The 25552-nt window shown below is 46.6% G+C and overlaps 1 protein-coding gene across 1 annotated transcript in view; it reads right to left on the bottom strand.

Annotated features, from left to right (window-relative positions):
• Positions 1 to 9723: 9723 nt before the first annotated feature.
• Positions 9724 to 25552, bottom strand: part of LOC141129509 (uncharacterized) — a 68420-nt gene continuing 52591 nt past the window's right edge. The window contains exons 5-7 of the mRNA XM_073617588.1: positions 22596 to 22718; positions 14722 to 14841; positions 9724 to 12671 (exon numbers count right to left, since the gene is read on the bottom strand). Coding sequence (XP_073473689.1) covers positions 12556 to 12671; positions 14722 to 14841; positions 22596 to 22718 — 359 coding nt within the window. The 3' untranslated portion in view covers positions 9724 to 12555. The remainder of the gene's footprint in view (positions 12672 to 14721; positions 14842 to 22595; positions 22719 to 25552) is intronic.

Raw genomic sequence — 25552 nt, 5'->3', positions numbered from 1 at the left:
TTAATGGGGGGGGGCTTGGAATCGCATCCTGATGGCGATTAGATCTCAAAATGTTTCTTAGCCTGGATTGTGTTTAAGTTGAGGTTTGGGTTTGTAGCCTCTTTTTTCTTTCTGTGTTATCTTGTCAGGAAACTGTTTTGTTTACTTGCTGATGTAAGCACGCTTGTTTTTGTTTAGCTGTTGTTTATTTCTATGTAAATATGTTTTTTATTAATGAGCTGTATGTTTGTATGACTTTAATAAACAAAACATTACACTCCAAAAGTCACACACTATTATTATTATAACACTATTATTATTATTATTATAATACATTTATATAGCTCTCACATATACCGCAGTGCTGTACAGAGGACACTGTGTGAAATCAGAGTGCAGTATGAAGTATTATCAGCCAATCAGGCAGTTTGAGGTTTATTGGCTTTAATTAGAATGAAGCGGAACAGAATAATTTCCAGCAGAAACCGTCCAATGAAGACAATTCATCATTTATGGGGCACATTTATCAAGAGCTGAAATCAGGCTTCCTTCCGTTCTCACCTACACGTCGTGTTTGAAGATTTCCTGTATCTTGGTGTGGAAATTATCATTTTCATTCTGATCACTTAAACATTGTCAAGCTTCTATTTTTTCAAAATCTTTCCTGTTAACCACTTCAGCCCCGGAAAGGATTTGCCCCCTTAATGACCAGCCCTTTTTTTGTGATTAGGCACTGTGTCGCCTTAACTGACAATTGCGCGGTCGTGCGACGCTGTAGCCAAACAAAATGGAGGTCCTTTTTTCCCCCCACAAACAGAGCTTTCTTTTGGAGGTATTTGATCACCTCTGCAGTTTTTATTTTTTGTGCTATAAACAAAAGAAGAGCGACAATTTTGAAAAAAACAAAAAACAATATTTTTATCTTTTTGCTATAATAAATACCCCAAAAAGTTTAAAAAAAAATAATTTGTTCATCAGTTTAGGTCAATATGTATTCTTCTACATATTTTTGATAAAAAAAATGCAATAAGCGTATATTGATTGGTTTGCGCAAAAAATATAGCATCTACAAAATAGGGAATAGATTTATGGTGTTTTTAATATATATATATATATATATATTTATATATATATATATATATATATATATATATATATATATATATATATATATATATATATATATATATATATTTTTACTAGTAATGGTGGCGATCTGCGATTTTTAGCGGGTTTGCGGTGAACAGATCGGACACTTTTGACACTTTTTTTGGAACCAGTGACATTTATACAGCATCAGAGCTAAAAAAAATAGCCACTGATTACTGTATAAATGTCACTGGCAGGGAAGGGGTTAACACTAGGGGGCGATCAAGGGGTTAAGTGTTCTCTAGGGAGGTGTTTCTAACTGTGGGGGGGAGGGGACTGACTGGGGGAGGAGGAGAGAGATCGCTGTTCCTGATCACTAGGTACAGCAGATCTTCTCTCCTCTCCCTGACAGAATGGGAATCTGTCTGTTTACAGATCCCCCGTTCTGTCTCTCTCAGTGCCAATCGCAGGTGCCCGTCGGACATTGCGGCCACGGGGCACGTGAATCAGCTCCTACGTCACGCGGCGGGGGTGACGTAGCCAGATAAGGCTATTTACAAGGCCGACGTACAGTTATGGCGAGGAGAGCCAACATGCCGCGGTATAATAACGACTAGTGGTTAAACTGAAAAGAGGGGGGAACTTAGTGGGATTTTATATGAAACGTATGTGAATACATCTCCATCCCAGATCTAGTAGAAACAAAGTAGAAATGAATGAGACTTAATATGAGGTGTGTGAACAGAAACGCAGTGAGTATAAAAACACGATGTGTAGTGCTTAGTAATGATTAGAAACGTTAGAAAAACCTATTCATATGTTTGTATCAATATTGACAACATGTAACAAACATTGTATATAAAACTGGCAACAACAACAAATTGATACATTGTATAATAAATACATGGCCGCTGCATCAAGATAATGTATTATAGGATAAATATATAACAGCCCTCTTAGATGACACGGACCACCTCAGAAACAGAGAATAAAGATAAAAATCTGTATGTATATAAATATAAAACTGGTTGAACCTTCCAATGAAGATGAGTTGCATCAAATAAGCCCTACGCCTTTCGTGGATTTATTCCACTCTTCAGGGGCAAGTGCATTAAATATCTGTGAAAAAACACCATGCCATACAGGTCATTGTCTCTGTTTTCTCCCCGGGAACCACCACGGATGATCACAGCTCTCTGATAGGTGGTGAGATTGACAGAACTGAATGCACCGTGATACCATTCATTTGATGCTTCCTATTACCATTTGTTTGTGAGTACAATATATAATATAATATATATAATATAATAATAAAAAGCTTTACAGTTTTACACTATGAGGCTTCCTCTCTCCTTATTTGCCCGAGGATTATGGACGGCTCCCAGTTGATTGGATCTTGGTGAATCAGAGGACGTGAGTGTTGGTTTCCAGATCTGTTGATCGTTCACTGTGGATCGGACGGACGTTCCTCTGGCAGCGATCGTAGCCACTTCACTTATATTATAAGGCTTTGATTGATCTTCTTTCTGGTGAGTGCAATTCCTAGAGGGATCTTAAAGCGGGGTTCCGGCCGGGAAAAAAAAAATTAAAAGTCAGCAGCTACAAACACTGTAGCTGCTGACTTTAAATAAGCACACTTACCTGTCCTGGGTGCCCGCGATGTCAGCCGCCCGAGGCCGACCCGTCCCTTGGCTCTTGGGTCCCGGCATCACCATCCTAACTAAGGGAAACAGGCTGTGGAGCCTTACAGCTTCACTGCCCGTTTCCTACTGCGCATGCACGAGTCACGCAGCGCTTTGTGAATGGGACGCTATGTGTTGTGGGACACACACAGTTCCCATAACACACAGCGCCCCATTCCCCAGAAGACAACACGGGGAGCAGAAGACTGAAGATCACCGCAGGGTAGGAAGAGGCAGATTAGGAAGACTGCCTAGCAACAGCCATTTCAGGTGAGTCAAAAATGTATTTTTTTTTTCCTCCATTTTTTAAGGAATTTTTTCATGCAATTTCTTTTTTTTTAGGGTGGACCTCTGCTTTAAGCACTAGATTGATCGATGGTTGAACGTTTAAAACAGCTGATGAACCTCTTTAGGAACTGTTATTTGCAAAAGACTGTGTTTGAATTCCGTTTCCAGCTGGATTTATAGACTATCAAGTTTTTTATGTGATTTGTTGTAGCCGTATTAGTGCAATTGTGACAGAGAAAATTGAGTACTGTCCGTGATACTTTTTTTATTTGCACTAACATACAATTTTTCAGGACAAGCTTTCGGGGTATGTCCCCTTCTTCAAGGTCCAATCAGTACAGATTCACAATTTTTTAAGCAGAATGTTAGTTTTTTATGTAAAACTTTTAGTTCCAAAGATTACTTTTTGTAGTTGATTGCTTCCTTTTTTTTTAGAAATGTTTGTTTTACTATAGCAGCTGCTTTTTTCATGTTATTAGTTCCTTTTCCTAAGCGCCAGTTAAGTGATCTTTTTTGAGAACTTCTGTGTTGGAATAGAAAATAATGCCTTGAGCTGCACTTTTGTTGCAATCTCACCACTTCATATTTAGCTCATATGTAAATATGTAAATACCAATCTCCTCCCTTTGGTTACTATTCTTCTTTTTTGTCAGGCACCCTTGCTAGATTGTTTTATACAATAATATTTTCTATTATTTTTTTTTATTTTTGTGTTTTTTCACAGATATTTAATGCATTTTCCCCTGAAGAGTGGAATAAATCCACGAAACGCATAGGGGTTATTTAATGCATCTCATCTTCATTGGATGGTTCAACCAGTTTTATATATATATATATATATACATACAGATTTTTATCTTTATACTCTGTTTCTGAGGTGGTCCGTGTCATCTAGGAGGGCTGTTATATATTTATCCTCTAATGTATTATCTTGATGCAGTGGCCATGTATTTATTATACAATGTATCAGTTTGTTGTTGTTGCCAGTTTTATATACAATGTTTGTTACATGTTGTCAATATGGACACAAACCCATGAATGTATGTTTCTAACATTTTATGTGATTATTACTAAGCAATAAACATTGTGTTTTTATACTGACTGCGTTTCTGTTGCCGCACATACCTCATATACAGTCCCATTCATTTCTAATTTATTTTCCTGTAAAACTGAATTTCTAACCAGCCCAAACTTTTTCTTTTGTTTTGTACAGAGTGGGGGAGGGTTTCGATTTTAATACAATCCCACTTGATCCGAGCCGTGTACCTGAGCCAGAGTGTCCCAGAGTGCTGGAGAATTTATTCCAGAATCTGGCTCCAGATCTGACTCTGAATTGCAGAGTGGTCACCTGCCCTACAGAGTCTGTATGCAGGAGGATTAGGAAAGGAGCAGTTGTCCACTGACAAAAATGTCCCCCGCCCCTTACTCAGGACCATTGTTCCTGCCCATCCATCACTCTGCGCTATCATTTTTTTCTCCACCCCCCTGATGGGTACTATTGCTCCCCTTCAACCCTATTGGGCATTACTGTTTTCCCCCACCCCCTGATGAGGACTATTGCTCCACTTCACCCCCTACTTGGCATGATTGTTTTCCCCCACCCCCTGATGAGGACTATTGCTCCACTTCACCCCCTACTTGGCATGATTGTTTTCCCCCACCCCTTGATGAGGACTATTGCTCCACTTCACCCCCTACTTTTCATGATTGTTTTCTCCACCCTCTGATGAGGACTATTGCTCCACTTCATCCCCTACTTGGCATGGTTGTTTTCCGCCACCCCCTGATGAGGACTTTTGCTCCACTTCACCCCCTACTTGGCATGATTGTTTTCCCCCACCCCCTGATGAGTTCTATTGCTCCACTTCACCCCCTACTTTTCATGATTGTTTTCTCCACCCTCTGATGAGGACTATTGCTCCACTTCATCCCCTACTTGGCATGGTTGTTTTCCCCCACCCCCTGATGAGTTCTATTGCTCCACTTCATCCCCTACTTGGCATGGTTGTTTTCCGCCACCCCCTGATGAGGACTTTTGCTCCACTTCATCCCCTACTTGGCATGATTGGTTCCCCCACCCCCTGATGAGGACTATTGCTCCACTTCACCCCCTACTTTTCATGATTGTTTTCTCCACCCTCTGATGAGGACTTTTGCTCCACTTCACCCCCTACTTGGCATGATTGTTTTCCCCCACCCCCTGATGAGGACTATTGCTCCACTTCACCCCCTACTTTTCATGACTGTTTTCTCCACCCCCTGATGGGCACTTTTTCTCCCCTTCACCCCCTATTGGACACTATTGTTTTTTCCCACCCCCTGATTGGCACTATTGAGCCTTTATCCCCTATTGGGCAATATTGCTTTCCCCACCCCGATGGACACTATTGCTTTCCTTTAACTATTATTGGGCAGGATTTTTCCCCCACCCCCAATGGGCATTACTGCTCCCCTTACCCCCTATTGGGCACTATTGTTTTGTCTAACCCCCTGATGGGCACTATTGAGCCTTCATCCCCTATTGGGCAATTTTGCTTTCTCCACTCCTGATGGGCACTATTGCTCCTCTTTAATCACTACTGGATGCTACCTTTTTCTCCCACCCCTTGATGGGCACTATTTCTCCCCTTCACCCCCTATTGGGCACTTTTGTTTTCTCTAACCCCCTGATGATCACTATTGAGTCTTCATCCCCTATTGGGCAATATTGCTTTCCTCCACCCCAGATGGGCACTATTGCTTTCTATAACTACTATAGTATACTACTACTACTATACTATTGCTTTCTATAACTACTTCTGGGCAGTATTATTTCCCCCGTCCCTGATGGGCACTATTGTTCCCCTTACCACCACTGTTCACCATTGTTTTTCACCACCCCGTGATGGGCACTATTGCTCCCCTTCACCCCCTACTGGGACCAACTTTTTTATATCACCCCTCAATGGAAACTATTGTCCCCCCGTCTCCCTCTAGGTACCATTGTTCCCCTCCACCCTTTACTGTGCATTATTCCCCCACCCTCTCTGAGCACTATTGCTCCCCTCATCCCCCAGGCATCAGTGGTGTCCCCCCCTAATCCGAAAGCATCAATGCCCCCCCCCATCATGCCCCACTGACAAAAAATGCATCTTTTTTTTTTCTTTTTGCACCTCGGCACACACCAAAGTCAGCAGGACATCTATCCTTCCATGGACACATGGACATAAACATATTTTTCTTCCCACTACTAGACCAGACTTCCCTCACCACCAACACTGCAATTTGTTTCCTCCCACAGATTCAAGGATAATTTTCTTCCCAGGGACCCCTGACTCCAGAGCAACCCCCCTTTAATGGACCACAGGTTATTTTTACCCATATATGACACTGAGGCATTTTTCCTCCCACTGACCAGCAATCTACGGGTCCCTAGGATACCTAGTCCTTACCGATATACATTGTATACTATGGTGTACATGATATGGTCCTTACCGCTACACGTTGTATACTATGGTGTACATGATATAGTCCTTACCGCTATACGTTGTATACTATGGTGTACATGATATAGTCCTTACATTGTATACTATGGTGTACATGGTATAGTCCCATAGTCCCTACTGCTATACGTTGTATACTATGGTGTACATGATATAGTACTTACCGCTATATGTTGTATACTATGGTGTACATGATATAGTCCCATAGTCCCTACTGCTATACGTTGTATACTATGGTGTACATGATATAGTCCTTACCACTACACGTTATATACTATGGTGTACATGATATAGTCATTACCGCTATACGTTCTATACTATGGTGTACATGATATAGTCCTTACATTGTATACTATGGTGTACATGATATAGTCCTTACCGCTACACGTTGTATACTATGGTGTACATGATATAGTCCTTACCGCTACACGTTGTATACTATGATGTACATGATATAGTCCTTACCGCTACACGTTGTATACTATGGTGTACATGATATAGTCCTTACATTGTATACTATGGTGTACATGGTATAGTCCCATAGTCCCTACTGCTATACGTTGTATACTATGGTGTACATGATATAGTCCTTACCACTACACGTTATATACTATGGTGTACATGATATAATACTTACCGCTATACGTTGTATACTATGGTGTACATGGAATAGTCCCATGGTCCCTACCGCTACACGTTGTTACTATGGTGTACATGGTATAGTCCTTACCGCTATACATTGTATACTATGGTGTACATGATATAGTCCTTACATTGTATACTATGGTGTACATGATATAGTACTTACCGCTACACGTTGTATACTATGGTGTACATGATATAGTCCTTACCGCTATACGTTCTATACTATGGTGTACATGATATAGTCCTTACATTGTATACTATGGTGTACATGATATAGTCCTTACCGCTACACGTTGTATACTATGGTGTACATGATATAGTCCTTACCGCTATACGTTCTATACTATGGTGTACATGATATAGTCCTTACATTGTATACTATGGTGTACATGATATAGTCCTTACCGCTACACGTTGTATACTATGGTGTACATGATATAGTCATTACCGCTACACGTTGTATACTATGGTGTACATGATATAGTCCTTACCGCTACACGTTGTATACTATGGTGTACATGATATAGTCATTACCGCTATACGTTCTATACTATGGTGTACATGATATAGTCATTACCGCTATACGTTCTATACTATGGTGTACATGGTATAGTCCTTACCGCTACACGTTGTATACTATGGTGTACATGGTATAGTCCTGACTGTTACACTTGGTGCGATGTGTAGTACTCTATAAAGATCTGACTCTTGCTGGGTAGTTTGGAACAAACAAAGTATTTTTCAGGGTAGGCTCAGAGGGTTAGCTCTCTGTGTATATTCTACTTTTAGTCTTTATGTTTATGTAGGTGAGACTTTCACTCCCCCAAAGGATGTCCTGAACTCCCACCTATCAAATCTATGACTGTAATATTAACAATCGAGTCACCCCAGGGCCACATCTGTAAATATAATGATGTCCATCCAAAAAGGAAGAAAAAGGTTTGGCCGGGTTTTAGAGGCACATTAGGACACTCGCTGTAACAATACTTCCTGTTTTCTTTGGGCTAAAAAATTTCAGAAGTCATGTGAAGTTTTCTGATTTCATTTGAACTTTTTGAAGCCCTTTTAAACCAATCATCATAAACATCACAAACAGAAACCTAATAATGAGAAAAAGAACCCAACTTGAAAAGGTAACAAAGTAAATTCTATAATAATGAAATACGGTAAAACATTCGCACACGGTCTAATGTCGGCTGTCTTGGATATCTTCCTATCATAGCACAAAAATATATCTCATTACATTATTATTTTTTTTCACCAGTTATCAACCACTCCCCACTCCAACCCAATTCCATTGACGACCTTACCCAATCCCCAGCCCTATCCCATCCCCAGCCCTATCCCTTCCCCAGCCTTATCCTTTCCCCAGCCTTATCCCTTCCCCAGCCTTATCCCTTCCCCAGCCTTATCCCTTCCCCAGCCTTATCCCTTCCCCAGCCTTATCCCTTCCCCAGCCTTATCCCATCCCCAGCCTTATCCCATCCTCAGCTTTATCCCATCCCCAGCCTTATCCCTTCCCCAGACTTATCCCATCCCCAGCCTTATCCCATCCCCAGCCTTATCCCACCCCCAGCCTTATCCCACCCCCAGCCTTATCCCATCCCCAGCCTTATCCCATCCCCAGCCTTATCCCATCCCCAGCCTTATCCCTTACCCAGACCTATCCCACCCCCAGCCTTATCCCACCCCCAGCCTTATCCCATCCCCAGCCTTATCCCATCCCCAGCCTTATCCCTTACCCAGACCTATCCCATCCCCAGCCTTATTCCACCCCCAGCCTTATCCCACCCCCAGCCTTATCCCACCCCCAGCCTTATCCCTCACCCAGACCTATCCCTTCCCCAGCCTTATCCCTTCCCCAGCCTTATCCCATCCCCAGCCTTATCCCATCCCCAGCCTTATCCCATCCCCAGCCTTATCCCTTCCCCAGCCTTATCCCATCCCCAGACTTATCCCTTCCCCAGCCTTATCCCATCCCCAGCCTTATCCCTTCCCCAGCCTTATCCCATCCCCAGACTTATCCCTTCCCCAGCCTTATCCCATCCCCAGCCTTATCCCATCCCCAGACTTATCCCTTCCCCAGCCTTATCCCATCCCCAGCCTTATCCCATCCCCAGCCTTATCCCTCCCCCAGACCTATCCCATCCCCAGCCCTACCCTATTCCCAACCTCACCCAATTCCCAATCTAACTTAATTATCAACCTCACCCCATTCCCAACTTTGCCCCATTCCAAACCTTATTCCATTGCCAATATCACCCCATTTCCACCCTTAATCTGTTACCAACCTCACCCCATTCCCAGCCTAACCCCATTCTCAACCAAATCTCTTTCTCAACCTCACCCCATGTCCAGCCTCACCCCATTCCCAATCTACCCTAATTGCCAACCTCACCCCATTCTCAGCCTCACTTTATTCCAAACCTCACCCCATTCTCAGCCTTACTCCATTCCAATCCTCCCCCATTCCCAGCCTCACTCCATTCTCAGCCTCACTTTATTCCCAACCACACCCCATTCCCAGCCTCACTTCATTCCCAACCACACCCCATTCCCAGCCTCACTTCATTCTCAACCACACCCCATTCCCAGCCTCACTCCTTTCCCAACCTCACCCCATCCCCAGCCTTAATCTATCCCCAACCTCACCCCACTCTCAGCCTAACTCCATTCCCAATCACACCCCATTCCCAGCCTCATCCCATTCCCATTCACACCCCATTCCAGCCTCACTCCTTTCCCAACCTCACCCCATTCCCAGCCTCACCCCATTCCTTGCCTAACCCCATTGTCAACCAAACCTCATTCTCAACCTCACCCCATTTCCAGCCTCACTCCATTCCTAATCTAGTCCCATTCCTGACCTCACCCAGCTCCCAACCTAACCTAATTACCAGTCTCACCCTATTCCCAACTTCAGACCCTCCCCAACCTAATCCCATCTCCAACCTCCTCCCATTCCCAAGATAACCCTAATCAGAGCCTCACCCTATTCCCAGCCTACTTCTACTATTTCAAGCCTAATCCCATTTGCAGCCTAACCCCATTCCCAGCCTTATCCCATTCTTAGCCTAATCCCATCCCAGCCTAATCCTTTTTGCAGCTTAACCCCCATTGCCAACCTTACTCCATTCTCAAAGGTCCTTCATCCCTAATCTAGCCCCTTGCACCTCAATCTGCATTCAATGTCCTCCTGAAGCAGAACTGAGGGTCTAAGTGACTAGATATTTACATCAGAGCAACCATGTCAGTGCTGGTTGTAGGCTGAGTGAAGCTGAGTGTTCCTGAACCCGCAGTGTTACATAACACACCAACTCTGTACAGCTTGTAACAACCATTCCTGGCCCCCCCCGGAGTGTGGGGGGCAGATATACTCCCCGGACCTGGGCACTGGGGTGTTGGGTTATGGGGGACGATGTATAAAAAAAGTGATGTTACGCAATCTGCAAATGTCTGCACAAAATAGAAGGAATTTTTTCTCACGGTGGTGACTTTTCTTTAAAACATTTTTATGACATTTTTCATTTTTTCATTGTTATTTTTCTCTGTCACCACCAATCCATCATCTTCACTTCCTCGTTCTGACTTCCCAAGTCACACTATGAATAGCGCAGTGAAATGGTAAGTTATTATATTCTTGCTTGTGATAAATAATGGAAGGAGGCACAGATTGGCTGTGAGATGATTCGCCAGGACTGGCCTCACCTGTGTGATAAGCATCTTCTATTCTCTCTTTGACTCCTGGCCTGTATACTGCATATGAATCGATCGTATCATGGCAGAGCCAGCATATTGTCCTGGGTCAGAGAGGGGCCACTGTCATGGAGAACCAGTATACAGTCCTGGGTCAGAGAGGGGCCACTGTCATGGAGAACCAGTATACAGTCCTGGGTCAGAGAGGGACTCCTGTCATGGAGAACCAGTATACAGTCCTGGGTCAGAGAGGGACTCCTGTCATGGAGAACCAGTATACGGTCCCGGGTCAGAGAGGGGCTCCTATCATGGAGAACCAGTATACGGTCCCGGGTCAGGGAGGGACTCCTGTCATGGAGAACCAGTATACGGTCCCGGGTCAGGGAGGGACTTCTGTCATGGAGAACCAGTATACAGTCCCGGGTCAGAGAGGGACTCCTGTCATGGAGAACCAGTATACAGTCCCGGGTCAGAGAGGGACTCCTGTCATGGAGAACCAGTATACAGTCCCGGGTCAGAGAGGGACTCCTGTCATGGAGAACCAGTATACAGTCCTGGGTCAGAGAGGGACTCCTGTCATGGAGAACCAGTATACAGTCCTGGGTCAGAGAGGGACTCCTGTCATAAAGAACCAGTATACAGTCCTGGGTCAGAGAGGGACTCCTGTCATGGAGAACCAGTATACAGTCCTGGGTCAGAGAGGGACTCCTGTCATGGAGAACCAGTATACAGTCCTGGGTCAGAGAGGGACCGCTGTCATAAAGAACCAGTATATAGTCCTGAGTCAGAGAGGGACTGCTGTCATAAAGAACAAGTATACAGTCCTGACTCAGAGAGGGGCCACTGTCATAAAGAACCAGTATACAGTCCTGGATCAGAGAGGGACCGCTGTCATAAAGGACCAGTATACGTTCCTGGGTCAGAGAGGGACCGCTGTCATAAAGAATCAGTATACGGTCCTGGGTCAGAGAGGGACCGCTGTCATAAAGAACCAGTATACAGTCCTGGGTCAGAGAGGGGCCGCTGTCATAAAGAACCAGTACACAGTCCTGGGTCAGAGAGGGACCGCTGTCATAAAGAATCAGTATACAGTCCTGGGTCAGAGAGCGGCCGCTCTCATAAAGAACCAGTATACAGTCCTGGGTCAGAGAGGGGCCGCTGTCATAAAGAACCAGTATACAGTCCTGGGTCAGAGAAGTGGTGTAGTCATGGAGGCAGTACCGGGACAGGGTCATCCAGTGCCCAGAGCAAGGATGCAGAATTGCGCCCCCCTCCTCCTCTATTAATATATGCTGTAGCATTGGTGTACCACTCCATTATTTGCACCTTTGCTTTACTGCGCCCACAGCAGCTGCTCCCTCCTGCCCTCCCCTTGTCCCGGCCCTGCATCGAGGACTAGTATACAGTCCAGCATCTCATAGGCTGCTGTCATGGAGAACCAGCATACAATATGGAGTCAGCGATGGGGAATTGTCACTGAGAACCAGTATACAGTCCAGAGTCAGAGAAGGGCAGTTGTCATGGAGAACCAGTATACAGTCTGGAGTCAGCGAGGGGCAGTTGTCATGGAGAACCAGTATACAGTCCAGAGTCAAAGAGGGGCCACTGTCATGGGTTGACGCTGCTTCTCACACAAGTAGATGAATTGTGACAAGTCCTTAGATTGGGTGGTGCTCTGGAGAGGAGTGGATGGTCTATTCCACAAACGGTGGCACATCAGGGAACTCTGGCTCGTTGTTCTCAGGAGGGGGAAAATTGTTGTCCATGTCCTGGGCATCCTGGGTGGCCTCAGAAGTACAGTTCTCCACATCTGCGGAAGATGGACACCAAATTATAGAGAGAAAGAAAAGCTTGACACAGAGGAACAACAACAAAAAAAGTCAGAGTGACAGTGGGAGAAAAATCATTTCAGACATTAGAAGAATAGAGCCAACAAGGGGGCATGTGTAGAGTACAGCAGGATGCCAGATATTTCATGAAACTAAACTGAGGTGCAGTACAAAGATGTGTTAACATTTGTACTGCAAGGCGAAATTCAACACACCTATCTTGTGAGGAGACCTCAAATATTCCATTGAAATGTGGCATCCTATTCCCAACATAACCCTTCTCATTAAAATGTGGAACTCCATTCTCAACCCAGTCCCATACTTCTGAAATGTTGCAGCCCATTTCCACCCTAACCATGTGACACCCTATTCCTAACTTTATCCTGTCCTTTTCTACTGTGGTACCCCCTAATTATATTCCATTGAATTGTAGTACTCTATTTCTATGTCTAATCACATTCCAAACCTAATTCCATTCCACTGAAATGTGGCACCCCATTCCCAGCCTTATCCTATTCCCAGCTTAATACATTCCACTAAAATGTGGCACCCAATTTCAAACCTAATCCCACTCTGAACCTAAACCCATTCCTTTAAAACGTGGCATCCTATTCCATGTCTAATCGTATTCCCAATCTAATTTCAATCCATGAAAGTAGGTCATCCCATTCCCAGCCATATCATTCTATTGATATATGGCACTCTATTCTCAACCTAATCACATTCCAATGAAAACTGGCGCCCTGTCCCCAGCCAATTCCATTTCCATTACAACGTGGTACCCTGTTCCTAGCCTATTCTCATTCTAATCACATTCCCAACCTAATCCAATTCCACTGAAATGTGGGCTTCCCATTCCCAACCTCATCCTCTTCCACTGAAATGTGGGCTTCCCATTCCCAACCTAATCCTTTTCCACTGAAATGTGGGCTTCCCATTCCCAACCTCATCCTCTTCCACTGAAATGTGGGCTTCCCATTCCCAACCTAATCCTTTTCCACTGAAATGTGGGCTTCCCATTCCCAACCTCATCCTCTTCCACTGAAATGTGGGCTTCCTATTTCCAACTTAATCCTTTTCCACTGAAATGTGGGATTCCTATTTCCAACTTAATCCTTTTCCACTGAAATGTGGGCTTCCTATTTCCAACTTAATCCTTTTCCACTGAAATGTGGGCTTCCCATTCCCAACCTCATCCTCTTCCACTGAAATGTGGGCTTCCTATTTCCAACTTAATCCTTTTCCACTGAAATGTGGGCTTCCCATTCCCAACCTCATCCTCTTCCACTGAAATGTGGGCTTCCTATTTCCAACTTAATCCTTTTCCACTGAAATGTGGGCTTCCCATTCCCAACCTCATCCTCTTCCACTGAAATGTGGGCTTCCTATTTCCAACTTAATCCTTTTCCACTGAAATGTGGGCTTCCCATTTCCAACTTAATCCTTTTCCACTGAAATGTGGGCTTCCTATTTCCAACTTAATCCTTTTCCACTGAAATGTGGGCTTCCCATTCCCAACCTCATCCTCTTCCACTGAAATGTGGGCTTCCTATTTCCAACTTAATCCTTTTCCACTGAAATGTGGGCTTCCCATTCCCAACCTCATCCTCTTCCACTGAAATGTGGGCTTCCTATTTCCAACTTAATCCTTTTCCACTGAAATGTGGGCTTCCCATTTCCAACTTAATCCTTTTCCACTGAAATGTGGGCTTCCTATTTCCAACTTAATCCTTTTCCACTGAAATGTGGGCTTCCCATTCCCAACCTAATCCTCTTCCATTGAAAACTGGGCTTCCCATTCCCAACCTAATCATCTTCTATTAAAATGCAGTACCCCCATACCCATCCTAATCCCTTCCCATGTAAATCTGGCACCCCATTCCCAGCTGATCAACAATAGAGATAGACAATAATCTATAAAGATGAGTGAGTGAAGTCTGTGGAATCTCTGCTGTGTCTCCATTAGAGAGGAGGGGGAAATGTCTGTGGTAAAGGGAAGGAGGAAAGACTGAATCACCAAAAATTTCTCACCGCAGATCCCGTTGTCATTGATAGTCAGAGGTTCGCATTTCCCGGAGTCTCCTGGAAGAGTCACGCTGCATTCTGCTGTCAAATTCTGTGTCAGGGCTTCCAGTTCCATTTCCTTCATCACTGGAAGGACAGAGATTAATGTACATGATGGGGAATGATACAATGTAACACTATGACATCACTGGAAGGACAGAGATTAATGTACATGATGGGGAATGATACAATGTAACAATATGACATCACTGGAAGGACAGAGATTAATGTACATGATGGGGAATGATACAATATAACACTATGACATCACTGGAAGGACAGAGATTAATGTACATGATGGGGAATAATACAATGTAACACTATGATGTCACTGGAAGGACAGAGATTAATGTACATGATGGGGAATAATACAATGTAACACTATGACATGACTGGAAGGACAGAGATTAATGTACATGATGGGGAATAATACAATGTAACACTATGATGTCACTGGAAGGACAGAGATTAATGTACATGATGGGGAATAATACAATGTAACACTATGATGTCACTGGAAGGACAGAGATTAATGTACATGATGGGGAAAGATACAATGTAACACTATGACATGACTGGAAGGACAGAGATTAATGTACATGATGGGGAATAATACAATGTAACACTATGATGTCACTGGAAGGACAGAGATTAATGTACATGATGGGGAATAATACAATGTAACACTATGATGTCACTGGAAGGACAGAGATTAATGTACATGATGGGGAATAATACAATGTAACACTATGACATCAATGGAAGGACAGAGATTAATGTACATGATACATTGGGGTTTATTTACTAAAGGCAAATCCACTTTGCATTGCAAGTGCACTTGGAAGTGCAGTCGCTTTAGATTTGAAGGGAAGATCTGAAATGAGTGGAAGCTCTGCTGATTTTATCATCCAATCATATACAAGCAGAAATGCAAAAAAAAAAAGTTTAATGGTTTAATGTGAATTTGTCTGAATAACTTATTTGTATTGTTTTGAAGTTGTTTGCAGAAAAAATAAAAAAAAAGGATCTGATTTAAGGAAGGACAGAGATTAATGTACATGATGGGCAATGATGCAATGGCGGTTGATTTACTAAAGGCAAATCCACTTTGCACTACAAGTGCACTTGGAAGTTCAGTCGCTTTAGATTTGAAGGGAAGATCTGAAATGAGGGGAAGCTCTGCTGATTTTATCCTCCAATCATGTGCAAGCTAAAATGCTGTTTTTTATTTTCCTCACATGTCCCCCTCAGATCTACAGCGACTGCACTTCCAAGTGCACTTGTAGTGCAAAGTGGATTTGCCTTTAGTAAATAAACCCCAATGCAACAAAATGACCTCACTGGAAGGACAGAGATGAAAGTACATGATGGGAAATGATACAATATAACACTATGACATCACTGGAAGGAGGGAGATGAAAGTACATGATGGGAAATGATACAATATAACACTATGACATCACTGGAAGGAGGGAGATGAAAGTACATGATGGGAAATGATACAATATAACACTATGACATCACTGGAAGGAGGGAGATGAAAGTACATGATGGGAAATGATACAATATAACACTATGACATCACTGGAAGGACAGAGATGAAAGTACATGATGGGGAATGATACAATATAACACTATGACATCACTGGAAGGACAGAGATGAAAGTACATGATGGGAAATGATACAATATAACACTATGACCTCACTGGAAGGAGGGAGGATAATGTACATGATGGGGAATGATACAATATAACATAACGTCATTAACATGTTCCATACAAATGATTTGGCACCACAAAATGATACTTGGTTCTGTATTCTCTAAAAGGGGCAGTACTGGTAGATGGGTAGGGGGTGGAATCAAGGGAAGGTGGTCAGAGATGGGTAGGGGGTGGAATCAAGGGACGGTGGTCAGAGGTGGGTAGGGGGTGGAATCAAGGGACGGTGGTCAGAGGTGGGTAGGGGGTGGAATCAAGGGACGGTGGTCAGAGGTGGGTAGGGGGTGGAATCAAGGGACGGTGGTCAGAGGTGGGTAGGGGGTGGAATCAAGGGACGGTGGTCAGAGGTGGGTAGGGGGTGGAATCAAGGGACGGTGGTCAGAGGTGGGTAGGGGGTGGAATCAAGGGACGGTGGTCAGAGGTGGGTAGGGGGCAGAGACAAGGGGTGACTTGGGGGGAGTTCCTGCACCTCTTCTCCGAGAAAAATAGCCCTGGTAGTGATGACCTGAACTGCCTTGGGTTCTGTTCGGCCGTGAAAAACACGCCCATTTTTTAAGCTAATTTGCAAGGGGGTGTCAAAAAATAGTATGGTAGCACTGCCCTGGGGAACGTGTACAAATGTCAAAAAAACAAAATACCGTTCAGTCAGGATCAGTGATTTTTAAATAAAAGAAAAAGTGAAATATTTAAAATGTCCAATTCCTTTAAATCCCATGCCTAGGGGGTGTCCCAGTCCTGCCTGTGAAGGGGGAAGTGCTGCACCACTGACATTTACAAAGGAAACGTTTTTAAATTGCTGCCAAATGACATTTCATTGATGGGCGTCTTTCTTTGTCTTTTAAGCAGCACACAGACTCCCCCCGGGGTCTGCTATGTCTTTTGAGGGGCCTGTGGAGGAGTTTGTGGGGTTATTTTTAATAACCTTGCAATGAATGTCAATTTTGGGGGGACTCCACACAAAAAAGAAACAAAAAGGTCACGTTGCTGTCATCAGCAACATAAAGGAAGTGGCGGAGATGGTGGTGGGCATTTGTAGGCAGTGATGTCACCAGGTCCCTGGGCCCATTACAGACTGGGGGATTCCCGGCCATGTAAGAGAATGGGCCGGGTGACGTCCAGTGGTTGGTAAGGATGTGGAAGCTGCCAGCAGCAACCGCTTACTGAGCAACCAATGACAGCATTGCCCAAATATGGCAGTGTGGGCGTATTTAGTCCCCGCTGTCTCTGCCCATTGGCTTACGTGGACAGGGATTCCCAGGACTTCAATGGTTGGAAAAGATGCCGTGGCTACAAGCAACCTCTGCTTCCTTGACAATCATTGACATACGGAAGCTTTCACATTCATCCACCCAGAATGCCCTAAATCATGGGTGCTCAACCTGTGGCCCTCCAGGTGTTACGGAACTACAAGTCCCATGATGCATTGCAAGGCTGACAGTTACATGCAAGTCCCATGATGCTGGAAGGCCACAGGTTGAGCGCCCATGCCCTAAACGTTCAGCGCTCAGACAAACGTACAAGCAGCCAGTGTTCAGTCCACAGGTAACTGAGCTCATCCCTACTCCATAGATACAGGACAGTAATGAAGGTTGTCACCCTAGGAAGGAAGCATGTTACTGGCAGGATCACTGAATGAAATTAAAGGGAATAAAAAAAATGAAAATAAAAAATAAATGCAGCCACTACCAAAGCAAGGCTGTGAGCTGCAATATATTATGTTTTGGGGTTTAGATAAACATCACTGTACCCAATATAGCCCGGAAAAATAAAAATCTTTTGAGGTGCAAAGCTTCTGAAAAAGCTTAATGTACTGCCGCCCCCTGGTGTACAGTTCAGGTATGGTAACACACTACGGTCCCCAGCTCTACAATCATAGTATGGCAAAACAATACTGCCCCCTGCTGTACAGTTCTGGTATAGTAACACACTGCTGTCCCTGGCTGTACAATCATTTTATGGCAAAACAATACTGCCCCCTGCTGTACAGTTCTGGTATGGTAACACACCGCTGCCCCCTGCTGTACAGTTCTTGTATGGTAACACACTGCTGCCCCCTGCTGTGCAGTTCTGATATGGTAACACACTGCTGCCCCCTGATGTACAGTTCTGGTATGGTAACACACTGCTGCCCCCTGCTGTACAGTTCTGGTATGGTAACACACTGCTGCCCCCTGCTGTACAGTTCTGGTATGGTAACACACTGCTGCCCCCTGCTGTACAGTTCTAGTATGGTAACACACTGCTGCCCCCTGCTGTACAGTTCTGGTATGGTAACACACTGCTGCCCCCTGCTGTACAGTTCTGGTATGGTAACACACCGCTGCCCCCTGCTGTACAGTTCTTGTATGGTAACACACTGCTGCCCCCTGCTGTGCAGTTCTGATATGGTAACACACTGCTGCTCCCTGCTGTACAGTTCTGGTATGGTAACACACTGCTGCCCCCTGCTGTACAGTTCTGGTATGGTAACACACCGCTGCCCCCTGCTGTACAGTTCTTGTATGGTAACACACTGCTGCCCCCTGCTGTGCAGTTCTGATATGGTAACACACTGCTGCTCCCTGCTGTACAGTTCTGGTATGGTAACACACCGCTGCCCCCTGCTGTACAGTTCTTGTATGGTAACACACTGCTGCCCCCTGCTGTGCAGTTCTGATATGGTAACACACTGCTGCCCCCTGCTGTACAGTTCTGGTATGGTAACACACTGCTGCCCCCTGCTGTACAGTTCTGGTATGGTAACACACTGCTGCCCCCTGCTGTACAGTTCTGGTATGGTAACACACTGCTGCCCCCTGCTGTACAGTTCTGGTATGGTAACACACTGCTGCCCTCTGCTGTACAGTTCTAGTATGGTAACACACTGCTGCCCCCTGCTGTACAGTTCTGGTATGGTAACACACTGCTGCCCTCTGCTGTACAGTTCTGGTATGGTAACACACTGCTGCCCTCTGCTGTGCAGTTCTGATATGGTAACACACTGCTGCCCCCTGCTGTACAGTTCTGATATGGTAACACACTGCTGCCCCCTGCTGTACAGTTCTGGTATGACAGTTTCTTCCTAATGGGAAATTATCATATTGTAGTGTATTCAGCTTCTGGGGCCCATTTACTGTATAAAGCAACAACCAGCTAACTGGATTGTAAAATTAACCCCAAAAAAATACTGAACAGAAGTCCTGAAAAATGTAATGGATGGAGAACCAGAGAACTATGATAGGCAAACCGACAGGAACATTAAAGATATTTTACTTCTGACCCTTTATTAGAATCATCTCCACCGCAATCTGAAGATGGAAAACTGAATAGAAAAGTTGTAAATGGAGAGAAGGAACAAAATGAGGGACTCAGCTTGTGTTTTTTCCACATATCAGTGTCAGCTCTCACCTGGGTGTCACCCCCCCCCACAGACATCATACAGGTGTCAGCTCTCACCTGGGTGTCACCCCCCCCACAGACATCATACAGGTGTCAGCTCTCACCTGGGTGTCACCCCCCCCCACAGACATCATACAGGTGTCAGCTCTCACCTGGGTGTCACCCCCCCCCACAGACATCATACAGGTGTCAGCTCTCACCTGGGTGTCACCCCCCCCACAGACATCATACAGGTGTCAGCTCTCACTTGGGTGTCACCCCCCCCACAGACATCATACAGGTGTCAGCTCTCACCTGGGTGTCACCCCCCCCCACAGACATCATACAGGTGTCAGCTCTCACCTGGGTGTCACCCCCCCCACAGACATCATACAGGTGTCAGCTCTCACTTGGGTGTCACCCCCCCCACAGACATCATACAGGTGTCAGCTCTCACCTGGGTGTCACCCCCCCCACAGACATCATACAGGTGTCAGCTCTCACTTGGGTGTCACCCCCCCCACAGACATCATACAGGTGTCAGCTCTCACCTGGGTGTCACCCCCCCCACAGACATCATACAGGTGTCAGCTCTCACTTGGGTGTCACCCCCCCCACAGACATCATACAGGTGTCAGCTCTCACTTGGGTGTCACCCCCCCCACAGACATCATACAGGTGTCAGCTCTCACTTGGGTGTCACCCCCCCCCACAGACATCATACAGGTGTCAGCTCTCACTTGGGTGTCACCCCCCCCCACAGACATCATACAGGTGTCAGCTCTCACCTGGGTGTCACCCCCCCCCACAGACATCATACAGGTGTCAGCTCTCACCTGGGTGTCACCCCCCCCACAGACATCATACAGGTGTCAGCTCTCACCTGGGTGTCACCCCCCCACAGACATCATACAGGTGTCAGCTCTCACCTGGGTGTCACCCCCCCCACAGACATCATACAGGTGTCAGCTCTCACCTGGGTGTCACCCCCCCACAGACATCATACAGGTGTCAGCTCTCACTTGGGTGTCACCCCCCCCCACAGACATCATACAGGTGTCAGCTCTCACTTGGGTGTCACCCCCCCACAGACATCATACAGGTGTCAGCTCTCACCTGGGTGTCACCCCCCCCACAGACATCATACAGGTGTCAGCTCTCACCTGGGTGTCACCCCCCCCACAGACATCATACAGGTGTCAGCTCTCACTTGGGTGTCACCCCCCCCACAGACATCATACAGGTGTCAGCTCTCACTTGGGTGTCACCCCCCCCCCACAGACATCATACAGGTGTCAGCTCTCACCTGGGTGTCACCCCCCCCACAGACATCATACAGGTGTCAGCTCTCACTTGGGTGTCACCCCCCCACAGACATCATACAGGTGTCAGCTCTCACCTGGGTGTCACCCCCCCACAGACATCATACAGGTGTCAGCTCTCACCTGGGTGTCACCCCCCCCCCCACAGACATCATACAGGTGTCAGATCTCACTTGGGTGTCACCCCCCCACAGACATCATACACCATACATGTGTCAGCTCTCACCTGGGCATCACCCCCCCACAGACATCATACAGTTGTCAGCTCTCACCTGGGTGTCACCCCCCCACAGACATCATACAGGTGTCAGCTCTCACCTGGGCATCACCCCTCTCCACAGACATCATACAGTTGTCAGCTATCACCTGGGTGTCACCCACTCCACACACATCATACATCATACAGGTGTCAGCTCTCACCTGGGTGTCAACCCCCACAGACATCATACAGGTGTCAGCTCTCACCTGGGCGTCACCCCCTCCACACACATCATACAGGTGTCAGCTCTCAGCTGGGCATCACCACTCTCCACAGACATCATACAGTTGTCAGCTATCACCTGGGTGTCACCCACTCCACACACATCATACATCATACAGGTGTCAGCTCTCACCTGGGTGTCAACCCCCACAGACATCATACAGGTGTCAGCTCTCACCTGGGTGTCACCCCCTCCACACACATCATACAGGTGTCAGCTCTCACCTGGGCGTCACCCCTCTCCACAGACATCATACAGTTGTCAGCTCTCACCTGGGTGTCACCCACTCCACACACATCATACACCATACAGGTGTCAGCTCTCACCTGGGTGTCACCCCCCCCACAGACATCATACAGGTATCAGCTCTCACCTGGGCGTCACCCCTCTCCACAGACATCATACAGTTGTCAGCTCTCACCTGGGTGTCACCCCCTCCACACACATCATACACCATACAAGTGTCAGCTCTCACCTGGGTGTCACCCCCCACAGACATCAAACACCATACAGGTGTCAGCTCTCACCTCTCACCTGGGTGTCACCCCCTCCACAGACATCATACACCATACAGGTGTCAGCTCTCACCTGGGCGTCACTCCTCTCCACAGACATCATACAGTTGTCAGCTCTCACCTGGGTGTCATCCCCTCCACAGACATCATACATCATACAGGTGTCAGCTCTCACCTGGGTGTCACCCCCCCCCACAGACATCATACATCATACAGGTGTCAGCTCTCACCTGGGTGTCATCCCCTCCACAGACATCATACATCATACAGGTGTCAGCTCTCACCTGGGTGTCACCCCCCCCCACAGACATCATACATCATACAGGTGTCAGCTCTCACCTGGGTGTCACCCCCCCACAGACATCATACATCATACAGGTATCAGCTCTCACCTGGGTGTCACCCCCCCCACAGACATCATACATCATACAGGTGTCAGATCTCACCTGGGTGTGTCCTCCTCCTCTTCCACAGACAGCAGCTGACAGTACAGAGTATGATGGAGATAAGGAAAATTCCTCCCAGTCCTGCGGCAATGGCAATTCCCAGAGTTTCATTACACCACCATGCTGAAAAATAAGAATGAATAGTATTCTCCATCAGAAGCACAACACAGGAGATGGCAGACCTGGAAACAACATGGGGACATTTCCCCGTCAGGAGTAAAATTCTAACACCGGCTTTACCCCCCATCCCCCCACTCTGACCAAACCTATAATAAAAATGGCTGGGGTTCTACTTTGAAGTATCAATAACTCCAAAAAAAAGGATTCTAATATTCGGTCTCATACAATGATGACACTGGAGGTGTCTTGGCCCTCCATCTCCCCTCTGTTTGCCACATGACTTTCCTTTATTACCCCTCCATCTCCATTTGTCTTCCCTCCATCTCTCCCCTATCTCCTATATATCTTCTGTCCCCTCCATATGGCTTCTGTCTTCCATCCATCTCCCCCATCCATCTTCCTTTCATCTCCCCTCCATATGGCTTCTGTCTTCCCTCCATCTCCCCCATCCATCTTCCTTCCATCTCCCCTCCATATGGCTTCTGTCTTCCCTCCATCTCCCCATACATCTTCCCTCCATCTCCACTCCATATGGCTTCTGCCTTCCCTCCATCTCCCCCATCCATCTTCCCTCCATCTCCCCTCCATATGGCTTCTGTCTTCCCTCCATCTCCCCCATCCATCTTCCTTCCATCTCCCCTCCATATGGCTTCTGTCTTCCCTCCATCTCCCCCATCCATCTTCCCTCCATCTCCCCTCCATATGGCTTCTGTCTTCTCTCCATCTCCCCCATACATCTTCCTTCCATCTCCCCTCCATATGGCTTCTGTCTTCCCTCCATCTCCCCCATCCATCTTCTTTCCATCTCCCCTCCATATGGCTTCTGTCTTCCCTCCATCTTCCCCATCCATCTTCCTTCCATCTCCCCTCCATATGGCTTCTGTCTTCCCTCCATCTCCCCCATCCATCTTCCTTCCATCTCCCCTCCATATGGCTTCTGTCTTCCCTCCATCTCCCCCATCTATATTCCTTCCATCTCCCCATCCATATGGCTTCTGTCTTCCCTCCATCTCCCCCATCCATCTTCCTTCCATCTCCCCATCCATATGGCTTCTGTCTTCCCTCCATCTCCCCAATTAATCTTCCCTCCATCTCCCCTCCATATGGCTTCTGTCTTCCCTCCATCTCCCCCATCCATCTTCCTTCCATCTCCCCTCCATATGGCTTCTGTCTTCCCTCCATCTCCCCCATACATCTTCCCTCCATCTCCCCTCCATATGGCTTCTGTCTTCCCTCCATCTCCCCCATACATCTTCCTTCCATCTCCCCTCCATATGGCTTCTGTCTTCACTCCATCTCCCCCATCCATCTTCCTTCCATCTCCCCTCCATATGGCTTCTGTCTTCCCTCCATCTCCCCCATACATCTTCCCTCCATCTCCCCTCCATATGGCTTCTGTCTTCCCTCCATCTCCCCCATACATCTTCCTTCCATCTCCCCTCCATATGGCTTCTGTCTTCCCTCCATCTCCCCCATCCATCTTCCTTCCATCTCCCCTCCATATGGCTTCTGTCTTCCCTCCATCTCCCCCATACATCTTCCCTCCATCTCCCCTCCATATGGCTTCTGTCTTCCCTCCATCTCCCCCATACATCTTCCTTCCATCTCCCCTCCATATGGCTTCTGTCTTCCCTCCATCTCCCCCATCCATCTTCCTTCCATCTTCCCTCCATATGGCTTCTGTCTTCCCTCCATCTCCCCCATCCATCTTCCTTCCATCTCCCCTCCATATGGCTTCTGTCTTCCCTCCATCTCCCCCATACATCTTCCTTCCATCTCCCCTCCATATGGCTTCTGTCTTCCCTCCATCTCCCCCATCCATCTTCCTTCCATCTCCCCTCCATATGGCTTCTGTCTTCACTCCATCTCCCCCATCCATCTTCCTTCCATCTCCCCTCCATATGGCTTCTGTCTTCCCTCCATCTTCCCCATACATCTTCCTTCCATCTCCCCTCCATATGGCTTCTGTCTTCCCTCCATCTTCCCCATACATCTTCCTTCCATCTCCCCTCCATATGGCTTCTGTCTTCCCTCCATCTCCCCCATACATCTTCCCTCCATCTCCCCTCCATATGGCTTCTGTCTTCACTCCATCTCCCCCATACATCTTCCTTCCATCTCCCCTCCATATGGCTTCTGTCTTCCCTCCATCTCCCCCATCCATCTTCCCTCCATCTCCCCTCCATATGGCTTCTGTCTTCCCTCCATCTCCCCCATACATCTTCCCTCCATCTCCCCTCCATATGGCTTCTGTCTTCCCTCCATCTCCCCCATACATCTTCCCTCCATCTCCCCTCCATATGGCTTCTGTCTTCCCTCCATCTCCCCCATACATCTTCCTTCCATCTCCCCTCCATATGGCTTCTGTCTTCCCTCCATCTCCCCCATCCATCTTCCTTCCATCTCCCCTCCATATGGCTTCTGTCTTCCCTCCATCTCCCCCATACATCTTCCCTCCATCTCCCCTCCATATGGCTTCTGTCTTCCCTCCATCTCCCCCATACATCTTCCTTCCATCTCCCCTCCATATGGCTTCTGTCTTCCCTCCATCTCCCCCATCCATCTTCCTTCCATCTTCCCTCCATATGGCTTCTGTCTTCCCTCCATCTCCCCCATCCATCTTCCTTCCATCTCCCCTCCATATGGCTTCTGTCTTCCCTCCATCTCCCCCATACATCTTCCTTCCATCTCCCCTCCATATGGCTTCTGTCTTCCCTCCATCTCCCCCATCCATCTTCCTTCCATCTCCCCTCCATATGGCTTCTGTCTTCCCTCCATCTCCCCCATCCATCTTCCTTCCATCTCCCCTCCATATGGCTTCTGTCTTCCCTCCATCT

This window comes from Aquarana catesbeiana, linkage group LG02 (genome assembly GCF_042186555.1).
Source record: "Aquarana catesbeiana isolate 2022-GZ linkage group LG02, ASM4218655v1, whole genome shotgun sequence".
Classification (NCBI taxonomy): Eukaryota; Metazoa; Chordata; class Amphibia; order Anura; family Ranidae; genus Aquarana; species Aquarana catesbeiana.
The sequence above is the reverse complement of the archived record's forward strand: the minus strand, read 5'-3'. Positions and strand labels throughout refer to the sequence as shown.